Source organism: Oncorhynchus mykiss, chromosome 1, assembly GCF_057628025.1.
Source record: "Oncorhynchus mykiss isolate SJ-2025 chromosome 1, ASM5762802v1, whole genome shotgun sequence".
Lineage (NCBI taxonomy): Eukaryota > Metazoa > Chordata > Actinopteri > Salmoniformes > Salmonidae > Oncorhynchus > Oncorhynchus mykiss.
This window is the reverse complement of record NC_143022.1, coordinates 76,695,443-76,707,805: the sequence shown is the minus strand read 5'-3', so window position 1 is coordinate 76,707,805 and position 12,363 is coordinate 76,695,443. Positions and strand designations below refer to the sequence as shown.

General features: G+C 39.8%; 1 protein-coding gene across 3 annotated transcripts; it reads right to left on the bottom strand.

Annotated features, from left to right (window-relative positions):
- Positions 1 to 225: 225 nt before the first annotated feature.
- On the bottom strand, positions 226 to 8,789 carry LOC110529004 (tumor necrosis factor receptor superfamily member 6). Of its 3 annotated transcripts, none has more exons than XR_016497135.1 (9): positions 8,508 to 8,772; positions 5,559 to 5,697; positions 5,176 to 5,310; positions 4,946 to 5,063; positions 4,440 to 4,516; positions 4,273 to 4,310; positions 3,945 to 4,009; positions 2,566 to 2,584; positions 226 to 2,470 (listed from the first exon to the last, which is right to left on the bottom strand). XR_016497135.1 is itself a non-coding variant. In XM_021611157.3 (9 exons), the coding sequence occupies exons 1-9, from the start codon at positions 8,751 to 8,753 to the stop codon at positions 2,157 to 2,159; spliced, it is 1,209 nt and encodes a 402-aa protein (XP_021466832.2). In that variant the 5' UTR covers positions 8,754 to 8,789; the 3' UTR covers positions 226 to 2,156. The 3 variants fall into 3 exon arrangements, 2 of the variants coding, with proteins under 2 accessions (XP_021466832.2, XP_036840893.1); XM_021611157.3 differs by having other exon boundaries at positions 4,215 to 4,310; positions 8,508 to 8,789; XM_036984998.2 differs by lacking the exon at positions 5,559 to 5,697 and having other exon boundaries at positions 4,215 to 4,310; positions 8,508 to 8,641.
- Between the last annotated feature and the right edge of the window lie 3,574 nt (positions 8,790 to 12,363).

The following is a 12,363-nucleotide window of genomic DNA, read 5'->3' as shown; positions in this document are numbered from 1 at the left end:
ATGACTCATTGGCACAAAGTTAAAATACTGTTCTGGTTCAGAAGTTGGTGTAAATCCTCAACATTATTTTATGGCTAGTGGTTGACTCCACCAATTGAGTGACAGACGAAATAATAACAGGCACTCTATACAATACCAACACCGTGTTGAAATAAGTGAGAAGTGCAGTATCACTTGTTTTGCAGTTCATTTGATGCTCTCTGACACAGAAACACTAGTACACAGTAACAGCTCAATTCTTTTTAATATTTTCTGTATTTTGTGCTGGGATTTTACAATCTTACATACATTAGCACTCTTGGCTTGGTGATAAATAAATAGTCTCAAATTCATCAGATGTATCTTCCAATTTGATTTGTAAACTAATAATACCAAATGGTATACAAAATGGAAGTACAGGTCAAACCAATGAGAGCGTACTTAAACATTTGATATAAAAATAATGTGTACAATGTTGTATATATCAGTCAACCTACAAACCATTCATATAATTGTTCCACAATAATACGAACCATATCTAGTCTCAAAACAAATGTGGATACAAATAGTTTTGTAATCTAATCACGAGCTATACTTTTTGAAGTCGGAAGTTTACATACACTTGGATTGGAGTCATTAAAACTTGTTTTTCAACCACTCCCCAACTTCTTGTTAACAAACTATAGTTTGGCAAGTCAGTTAGGACATATACTTTGTGCATGACACAAATAATTGTTCCAACAATTGTTTACAGACACATTATTTAACTTATAATTCACTGTAACACAATTCCAGTGGGTCAGAAGTTTACATACACTAAGTTGACTGTGCCATTAAACAGCTTGGAAAATTCCAGAAAATTCTGTCATGGCTTTAGAAGATTCTGATAGGCTAATTGACATAATTTGAGTCAATTGGAGATGTACAATTGGAGCAATTTCCAAACGCCTGAAGGTACCACATTCATCTGTACAAATAATAGCATGCATGTATAAACACTGGGACCAGGCAGCCGTCATACCGCTCAGGAAGGAGACACCTTCTGTCTCCTAGAGATGAACGTACTTTGGTGCGAAAAGTGCAAATCATTCCCAGAACAGCAAAGGACCTTGTGAAGATGCTGGAGGAAACAGGTACAAAAGTATCTATATCCACAGTAAAAACGAGTCCTATATCGACATAACCTGAAAGGCCTCTCAGCAAGGAAAAAGCCACCGCTCCAAAACCGCAATAAAAAAGCCAGACTACGGTTTGCAACTGCACATGGGGACAAAGATCGCACTTTTGGAGAAATGTCCTCTGGTCTGATGAATCAAAAATATAACTGTTTGGCCATAATGACCATCGTTATGTTTGGAGGAAAAGGGGAGAGGCTTGCAAGCCAAAGAACACCATCCCGACCGTGAAGCACGGGGGTAGCAGAATCATGTTGTTGGGGTGTTTTGCTGCAGGAGGGACTGGTGCACTTCATAAAATAGATGGCATCATGACGCAAGAAAATTATGTGGATATATTGAAGCAACATCTCAAGACATCAGTCAGGAAGTTAAAGCTTGGTCACAAATGGGTCTTCCAAATGGACAATGACCACAAGCATACTTCCAAAGTTGTGGCAAAATGGCTTAAGGACAACAAAGTCAAGGTATTGGAGTGGCCATCACAAAGCCCTGACCTCAATCCTATAGAACATTTGTGGGCAGAACTGAAAAAGCATGTGTGAGCAAGGAGGCCTACAAACCTGACCCAGTGACACCAGCTCTGTCAGGAGGAATGGACCAAAATGATTATGGGAGGCTTGTGGAAGGCTACCCAAAACATTTGACCCAAGTTAAACAATTTAAAGGCAATGGTACCAAATACTAATTGAGTGTATGTAAACTTCTGACCCACTGGGAATGTAATTTAATAAATAAAGACTTATATAAATCATTCTCTCTACTATTATTCTGACATTTCACATTCTTAAAATAAAGTGGTGATCTTAACTGACCTAAAACAGGGAATGTTTACTATGATTAAATGTCAGGAATTGTGAAAAATTTAGTTTAAATGTATTTGGTGTATGTAAACTTTCGACTTCAACTGTAAATAAATATATATTTTATAATGCAACAAACAGGTCATTTGCACATAGGTACTTAGTACTGGCATGGACAGTACCACTGACCGTACGGTATCTACACTTGTTCTACCCCGGAGTTCGAAACTATGTTTTCCTTGTTGCTGATGATAGCCATGATATTATTTGCCTTGGCATTTTTATTCATGCGGCGTAGAGTATGGATCAGTGTCTCAGAGGCTGTGGTCATCCCCTTCTTCTCCACCCAGGCCCTAAGTAGGCTGGAGCACTGCTCCTCGGAGTCATTGGGATAGTTTAGCTGGTGGGATTCTATGGTGGCAATAGTCATCCCACTGCGCTCGGCCACCTGTTTCATGTCCTTCCACCCCAAGGTCTTAGCGACATCTGGGAGATGTGGCCAGAGGTCAATACCTGAAACCAAGAAGCAGGATTGAGGTTAATTCTTAGTTGGGGATGGCATATATGGGTCATATTAGTAAACATGGTAATATTGATGACGTCATTACCCCTCAGTGGCTGCATTTCCTGCAAATAAGCAAACAAATGTTTACAAGTAAAACAAATTCACCAATGAAATTTCACTCAGTAATTATAATAAGTGTCATGATACACTATATATACAAAAGTATGTGGACACCCCTTCAAATTAGTGGATTTGGCTAATTCACCCACGCCCGTTGCCAACAGGTATAAAATCAAGCACACCGCCATGCAATCTCCATAGACAAACATTGGCAGTAGAATGGCCTTGCTGAAGAGCTCAGTGACATTCAACGTGGCACCGTCATAGCATTCCAACAAGTCAGTTCGTAAAATTGCTGCCCTGCTAGAGCTGCCCCGGTCAACTGTAAGTGCTGTTATTTTGATGTGGAAACGTCTAGGCGCAACAAGGGCTCAGCCGCGAAGTGGTAGGCCACACAAGCTCACAGAATGGGACCGGCGAGTGCTGAAGCACGTAAAAATAATTTGTCCTCGGTTGCAACACTCACTAGCGAGTTCCAAACTGCCTCTGGAAGCAACGTCGGCACAAGAACTGTTCGTCGAGAGGTTCCTGAAATGGGTTTCCATGGCAGAGGAGCCGCACACAAGCCTAAGATACCATGTGCAATGCCAAGCGTCAGCTGGAGTGGTATAAAGCTTGCCGCCGTTGGACTCTGGAGCAGTGGAAACGCGTTCTCTGGAGTGATGAATCACGCTTCACCATCTGGCAGTCTGACTGACGAATCTAGGTTTGGCGGATGCCAGGTGAAAGCTATCTGCCCCAATGCATAGTACCAAATGTAAAGTTTGGTTGCGGAATAAATGGTCTGGGCTGTTCTTCATGGTTCAGTCTTGGCCCCTTTGTTCCAGTGAAGGGAAATCTAAACGCTACGGCATACAATGACAATTCTGTGCTTCCAACTTTGTGGCAACAGTTTGGGGAAGGCTCTTTTCTGTTTTAGCATGAAAATGCCCCCGTGCACAAAGCGAGGTCCATACAGAAATAGTTTGTCGAGATCAGTGTGGAAGAACTTGACTGGCCTGCACAGAGCCCTGACCTCAACCCGATCTAACATCTTCGGGAATTAATTGGAACACAGACTGCGAGCCAGGCCTAATCACCCAACATCAGTGCCAGACTAATGCTCTTGTGGCTGAATGGAAGCAAGTCCCCGCAGCTAAGTTCCAGAATTTTGCGGAAAGCCTTCCCAGAAGAGCGACCAACTCCATGTTAATGTCCATGATTTTGGAATGAGATGTTCGGTTAGCAGATGTCCACATACTTTTGGTCATGTAGTGTATGTACTGTGACATTAATGTAGCACTAGAGATGCATGGGTGTGTTTTAAGCAGTGGTTTTGGTCAAGGACAGGGTAGAGTAGTGTAACTTATTGAAGATAATTACCTCAGCTACCTCTAAATTCTGGTTGGGCATTTTGGTCAAACCACCATTTTGCCCCAGCTTTTTCCCTAATGAAGCAAAAACAGACATTTTTAAAAATGTTTCAAGGGTGAAAACATAATTTTGATACTTTTGGACAGGGAGCTTTCCAACGAAAAACAGACTTCCGCTCTCTCCAACTGCTTTACTAACTAAAATTATAGAACAATCTCTTGTGCCTCCTTGTGGTGGTTTAGCATAGCCTACAGCTGTCTGAATGACCCAAATGCTTACCAAAACAACATTTATTTGTTCGCCTCAGACAGCAAAAAATAAGAAAAACTGCAATAACCATAACTGAGCCAAGTACTGCTGCATGAGTTCTTCCTCCTGAAACAAAGAAATGAAAAATAACAGCCACATTTTCAAATAAAAAACAGACTTATTATAATCATACTGTAAGTGAAACCACATCTTTGTACTGCATTGAAATGTTATGGTTTTGCTCAATCCCCAAACCTCCTTGTTTTTGGTCGTCATGGCATATGGTGTTGTTGGTGGTGGTACAGGCAACCTTGGTACCTTCATCCCCACATCTTGAAGATAAATTAAAAGATTTGATGCAGGTTGATATCTCTCTAGTCTATATAATAATAGGCCTACAACCGATTTAACAATGTGTTATAAAGGTAGACCCAGCGATATGACGTAGATGCAGAAAGTTAAACAGCATAGTGGGTCAATGTCCGCATCAAGTAAGTGTTGAAGCGTGAGGCTCAACTTCTCCGCTGTTTTGGTCCCGTGTCTACCACACTTTAAAAGCGTGAAGCGAACACATGTACATGCGCAGATACTGTGTGTGACTGTGGGAAAGCAAAGTCTTGCATCTCACTCATCTCAATATCTGTGGCGCTACTCGTGGCAACATCATTTCGCTGAGTCTACCTTTAGCATTTACAAACAATAAACCAAATCAATGTTTTATTTGATGGTTATTTGGTTAAACTACAGTATTCTGGACTTACATGGTACACGGGTAGCAGGCCCTGCAGTGCACCTTCCCCTTGTCACAGTAGTGGCCCTGCTGGCATCGACACACTGTGTCCCTGATGATGGTACATTTGTCCTCCACCTCCAGATTGGCTACGGAGGACAACCACCACAATGACAGTACGTTAGAAACCTCACTTGCTACAGTAGGTAGGACTTATGTTAGGGTGTTAGTTCCACCTGTTGTGTGTGTGTGTATGCCTACCTTTAGGGTTGCAAGATGTGCAGGGCTCACAAGAGTCCAGGAAGTTCGGGTAACTGTTGAAGGTTCTGCCAAGCTCACAGAGAATGCAGGTCCCATCGTCTGTGTTCATACTACAGTGGCTGTCCAGATGATGGCCTGTACACACAGAGTACAAAGACATAGGGAGTCAGAGGGAAAGACATAGTAGCATACAATCATTTTATTCATGCAATTTACAGTTGACTGAGACAGTACATATAATAACTAGTGAACATTTCAGTTCTCACGCCAAAGTAAATGTTCTTGCGCTGTTATTATGGTATTATGCTGTCATGGTGGGGACCATAAAAAAGCTAAAGTTAGATAGTTCAATACAGATAATATTAAACATTTTAGATGCTTACCAGCAGCACAGAGACAGCATGTCTTGTTTTCATATTGGTAATTGCCATCTTGACAACTCTGCCTTTTGGTGCGCAATTTGATGGTTATGTCTTGGGAACTCTGCTCTGCTTTGGAAGTTGTAGCTGAACGAACTATACACTGTTAAATGCCATGACATTATTGCGTGTTATTAAAACAGACAGAGTAAGTAGGCAGTTATAGTAGGCACACAATGTGTGTGTGTGTGTGTGTGTGTGTGTGTGTGTGTGTGTGTGTGTGTGTGTGTGTGTGTGTGTGAAAAGAGAGAGGAAGCGAGTGAGAAAGAGCGAGCGGGTATTAGTGATTTAAGTATGATTGGAAGGTCAATAATGATCATTAAGAAAAAAAACATGCCTATGTGTGTCAACCCACTAGGCACAAACTGGTTGAATCAACATGTTTCAACGTAATTTGTCAATGTATTGTGATGTGGAATCTACGTAGATAATACATTTAAGTTTTGAAAAAAGTAATCAACAGTTGTGTTGAGGGTGACATTTCAACCTCAGGATTATGTCATCATGGTCACCAATTTTCAACATAGAGAATCTTGTATCAAAAACCTTGTATCAAATATGTTGAATTTGTACCTTTGACACAACATCAGATCTTCAATGTTATATCCACTATCTGGAATTTGTTTTGGGCTGAGAAGCAAATGCTACTGGAGAATTGACCTATATACTGTACAGCTATCCATTTGGTCTCCCATCCGGATTTTTAACCAAGCCCAACCCTGCTTAGCTTTGATATGCACTCAAGTGTACAAAACATTTTGAACACCTTCCTAATATTATGTTGCACCCCCTTTTGCAATCAGAACAGCCTCAATTCGTCAGGGCATGGACTCTACAAGGTGTTGAAAGAATTCCACAGCAATGCTGGCCCATGTTGATTCCAATACTTCCCACAGTTGTGTCAAGTTGGCTGGATGTCCTTTAGGTGTTGGACCATTCTTGATACACAGGGAAACTGTTGAGCATGGAAAAACACACCATCGTCGCAGTTCTTGACACACTCAAGCTGGGGTGCCTGGAACCATACTTACAGTACAGTAAGTGTTAGGTCTCTCTTTATGTAGTGTTGTGTTGACTCTCTTGTCATGATTTATATTTTATTTATTTTGTATTTTTAATCCCAGCCCCCATCCCTGCAGGAGGCCTTTTACCTTTTGGTAGGCCGTCATTGTAAATAATAATTTGTTCTTAATTAACGGACTTACCTAGTTAAATAAAGGTTAAATAAATGAATTAATAATTAAAGTGCATTCATTTTAATATAGCTAGGTGAGACAACCATATATCACAGTCAAATATTCAGGATACAAACATTCCATTCCAGCTAAACAATGGACATATAGCGTTTGGCAAAAACAACACATTGCCATACACATCTAAAATCTATGAATAACAAAATCTGCCAACAGTAATATTTTACACACACGTGAAGCAATCAATTCTCAAACATGAACCCGGACGACGCTGGGCCAATTGTGCGCAGCCCTATGGGACTTTCAATCACGGCTGGTTGTGATACAGCCTGTAATCTTCAAGTTGTTAATTAATATGTTGGTTTCAAGTCTCCATCTCAACCAAAAACCTAAGTTAAAAAATAAGACTGAATCTAATTTTATCTAAACTGCATTTAAAGTTTGATTTGATATAATTTAGTCCTATTTTTTAACATACATTTTTTGGATGAAATGGAAGTGTGAATCCAACATATAAATTATTAATTTGTAGACAAACTGGATTCAAAGTCTGTGGCACAAAAGATACATCTCCTTCAAATGTTGATATTTCAACCAAACACAATTCAAGATGACTTTTGCAATAAATTAATTAGCCTTAACTTTAGGCCATTTAATGTATCTTACAAACTAAAGCAACAGTATTTATTCAACCTTAAAATGAGTAACATCCAACTGTTGAGTGTGAAAAATCCAGCGGTGTTGCAGTTCTTGACACAAACCATTGCGAATTGCACATACTACCATACCCCATTCAAAGGCTCTTAAATCTTTTGTTCTTATTTACAATGACAGCCAAACCCGGACAACGCTGGGCCAATTGTGCGCCCAGCGGGGACATCTATGGGACATCCAATCACGGCAGATTGTGATACATCCTGGATTCGAACCAGGATGTCTGTAGTGACACCTATAGCACTGAGACGCAGTGTCTTAGACCGCTGTGCCACTCCGGAGCCACAATACATGTCTCAAGGCTTAAAAATCATTCTTTAACCTATCTTCTCTCCTTCATCTACACTGATTGAAGTGGATTTAACAGGTGACAGCAATAAGGGGTCATAGCTTTCACCTGGATTCACCTGGTAAGTCTGTCATGGAAAGAGCAGGTGTTCTTAATGTTTTGTATACTCCGTGTATTTAACATTCCATCTTGAACGTTGTTGTGCTTTTAAGTGGTTGAAAGTATAGTGATAACACATTGGGTGGGAATTCAACACATTTCTGGCTGTATTTTAGGTGGGTGAATAAAGAATGAAATCTCATTGATCAACGTCTCAAACAAATATTACCCACATTTCCAGTGGTAAGTCCCAAGAAGTGAATAAAAAAATACACATACTGTACATCGAAAGTGAAACTAACGTTACTTGTCTTCAGCACAGACGAGTGAATGAATTTGACTAGGCTAAACTTTACGGAGTTATAAAGATACATGTATCTTACAGTGGCAATTATGTTAGTTGACAATTAAATATGTCTTAAATATATGATATACCAGAGTATTGATACATCGTGTTTTGTAGTTGTGTAGTCATCTATTTAATTGACGCAAGATCACGGCGTAGTGACTTGAGTTGGATGGGAGTTAGTTTAGTTAGCTACCCCCTGACAATAATAAAGTGTTAGAGTTTACCCTATACAAAGTATGTCAACGATAAAATGTTGATCGTCAACTCACCAAAATGCACAGGACACATAGAAACGTATATTTGTTCATCTTCCAAATTGACGCCACCAAGAAGAAATTTCTGCGCCCTCTGTACGGTCGTTGCAAATGTTCGTTAGTTTTAGTTTTGAAGGAAGTAGACACCCACAATAACACCCAGTCTGTCATTAATGGTGTACTATATGTACAATTTAGCACAATGTTTTTATTTACTAACGAAATCCAAATGTACGCTTGACTATTGAAAAGGCTTATCATCTCATGAGATCCACACAATGAGTTGAAGTAGGAATTTACAGTGCCTTCAGAAAGTATTCACACCCCTTGACTTTTTCAACATTTTGTTGTTACAGCCTGAATTTAAAATGGATTAAATTTAGATTTTTTTTTGTCACTGGCCTACACACAATAACACAATGTCAAAGTGGAATTCTGTTCTTCTAAATATTTACAAATGAATTCTTGAGTCAATAAGGATTCAACCCCTTTGTTATGGCAAGCCTAAATAAGTTCAGAAGTAAACCTTTGCTTAACAAGTCACATAATAAATTGCATTGCCTCACTCTGTGCAAGAATAGTGTTTAACAAGATTTTTTAATGACTACCTCATCTCAGTACCCCACACATTTTTATTTTATTTTTATTTTGTATTTTTTACCTTTATTTAACTAGGCAAGTCAGTTAAGAACAAATTCTTATTTTCAATGACGGCCTAGGAACAGTGGGTTAACTGCCTGTTCAGGGGCAGAACGACAGATTTGCACCTTGTCAGCTCGGGGGTTTGGACTTGCAACCTTCCGGTTACTAGTCCAACGCTCTAACCACTAGGCTACCCTGCCGCCCCTTACATAAATGTAAGGTCCCTCTGTCGAGCACTGAATTTCAAACACAGATTTAACCACAAAGACCATTGGTTGATGGGTAAAAATAAAAAGCAGACATTGAAAATCCCTTTGAGCATGGTGAAGTTAATGATACTTTGGATGGTGTATCAATACACATAATCACCACAAAGATACAGGCGTCCTTCCTAACGCAGTTGCCAGAGAGGAAGGAAACCACTCAGGAATTTCACCATGAGGCCAATGGTGACTTTAAAACAGTTACAGAGTTGAATGGTTGTGATAGGAGAAAACTCCACAATACTAACCTAATGTGACAAAGCACATCACTTTTTATCCTGAATACAAAGTGTTATATCTGGAGAAAATCCAATACAACACATTACTGAGTACCACTCTCCATATTTTCAAGCATAGTGGTGGCTGCATCATGTTATCGACATGCTTGTAATCGTTCAAGACTGGGGAATTTTTTGGGATAAAAAATAAATGGAATGGAGCTAAGCACAGGCAAAATTCTAGAGAAAAACCTGGTTCGGTCTGCTTTCCACCAGACACTGGTAGATGAATTCACCTTGCAGCAGGACAATAACCTAAAACACAAGCCCAAATCTACACTGGAGTTGCTTACCAAGAAGGCAGTGAATGTTCCCAATGGCCTAGTTACAGTTTTGACTTAAATCTACTTCAAAATCTATGGCAATACTTGAAAAATGGTTATCTAGCAATGATCAACAACCAATTTGACAGAGCTTGAATAATTTTGAAAATAATAATATTGTACAATCCAGGTGTGCATGTCATGTATTGTCATGTTGTGTGTCTCTGTCCTTTCCCTTCATCCTGTCTCCCTCTGCTGGTCGTTGTTAGGTTACCTTTTCTCCCCCTCTTTTCCCCAGCTGTGCCTTGTCTCCTCCTAACCACCTCGTCACCCCTTTTCCCACCTGTTCCCTTTTTCCCTCTGATTAGGTCCCTATATCTCTCTCTGTTCCTGCTCCTGTCCTTGTCGGATTCTTGTTTGTTGTGTTTCATGCCTGAACCAGACTATCGTCATGTTCGCTGTAACCTTGTCCTGTCCTGTCGGAATCTGCCGGTCTATCTGAGCCTACCTATGTTTGGTTATTAAAGAAGCTCTGTTTAAGTTAATTCGCTTTTGGGTCCTCATTCACTCACCGTAACAGTGCAACGTTCTTAGAGACTTACCCAGAAAGATTCACAGCTGTAATCGCTGTCAAAGGTGATTCTAACATGTATTGACTCAGGGGTGTGAATACTTATGTAAATGAGATATTTCTGTATTTAATTTTGAATAAATTCACACAAATGTCTAAAATGTCACTTTGTCATTATGGGGTATTGTGTGTAGATGGGTGAGAGAAATATATATATATTTAATACATTATGAATTCAGGCTGTAACCACATAATGTGAAAGAAGTCAAGGGGTGTAACTACTATCTGAAGGCATGGTATATCGCTGCATGTACCACTAGAGGAAGTGAGTGGCCTTAGCGCGGGAAGGACTGGGTAGCTCCTCTCTTTACTTATTTTCAGGGGTCTGTTACTGCAGCGAACCGTCAGGACCGACAGGATGTGTGCTGGTCATTTTTCAAGCACACCAAGTCCCGAGGCAGATTCGATTGTTTCACTATCAAGCTCTCTTCCTACCATGCTGTGCAATAGAGATCATTGGTTGGTAAATCCTCAAAAACAGTAAGGTGATCCTCAAAAACTGCCAGTCAGTGTATTAGCTACAGTCAACAATGTTGAGACTACATTGCATAAGACACTTCTCTGTGACTTATACAGCCTCAAGGTTTTCTTCTAATCAGGTGGACAGGAAAAACGTCTGGCCATATTCCCATGTCATCAATTCGTTCCAAATAGAATATGAATCCATGATAGACATAATGGATGCAATAATTGTAATCAATTTTTGAATTTCTAACGTAACAAAATGTGGAAAAGTCAAGGGGTCTGAATACTTTTCCCGAATGCACTGTAGCTAAATATGGATTTACATTTCTGATGTATTTTTTATGAAGAAGTCTACCACTCCCCATAGAAGGCAAAAATGGGGTGGCTCCATATCTATATTTTTTTAAGGGTACATACATCTATCTACCCTCTGTGCCAAATTTGATCACAAAGTTAACTATTGATACAACATTTTCATTTTAGGCGCTCACCACTAGTATACAAAAGAGAGATTATTTTTCCACCCTCCATTTTATCACATAAATCGTGGTTAATTGTGTTTTTTGTCTGTGACTAGTTGCTTGACAATGTCGTAAAATGTTATGATAAAAATATGGTTTAGAATTATTTTTTTTAACCCATTGGGGTTAGAATTTACCCCTGTTTGCACTTTTAGGGTTAAAGGTTGATGCAATTCAGAGCTCCCTACAGACCAACGGTCTGCATACTACACTTATGGAGTAATCCCTACTGGTGAGGCACAGCAGCGACTGTCACATCACTCAGTTACCACACATCTCTATCAGACACATACAGTATGTTTGTACATTCATTGGAGCCATGACTCTAAATCACTATATCACATGCTATCACAGTGGAGATGTGAGGACCGATTGTTACAATTTTAATTGTATAGGCCGGTAGTGATTTTTTGGTGTGATATTTTTATGATTGTATACTGAGAATAAAATAGCCTTATACTATATTTATGATCCAGTCGTAAGTTGGTACATTAGTTAAACAACGTGTTACTCCTATGATGCCTTTAAAAAAAAAAACGGAGCTACTGTACATGGTATCACCCTTGCCATTCTAATAGCTTATTGACATTTTTGGGAGAGGGAAGGTAGAGCAAGAGAGTAGTCAGAGCAGACCCGGCACCAGGATAAAGTGACTAAGGGGGCAGCTAAAATCGGCGAGGGGGCACAATTTTGGGGGGTTCTTGCATTGGAATTATATTGAATTCTACTTATATAACGCTACACCATAGTAAACATAAAGTTCAAATGCCGAGACTCCAAGACCATTGAGTGCTTTTAAAGTGACATG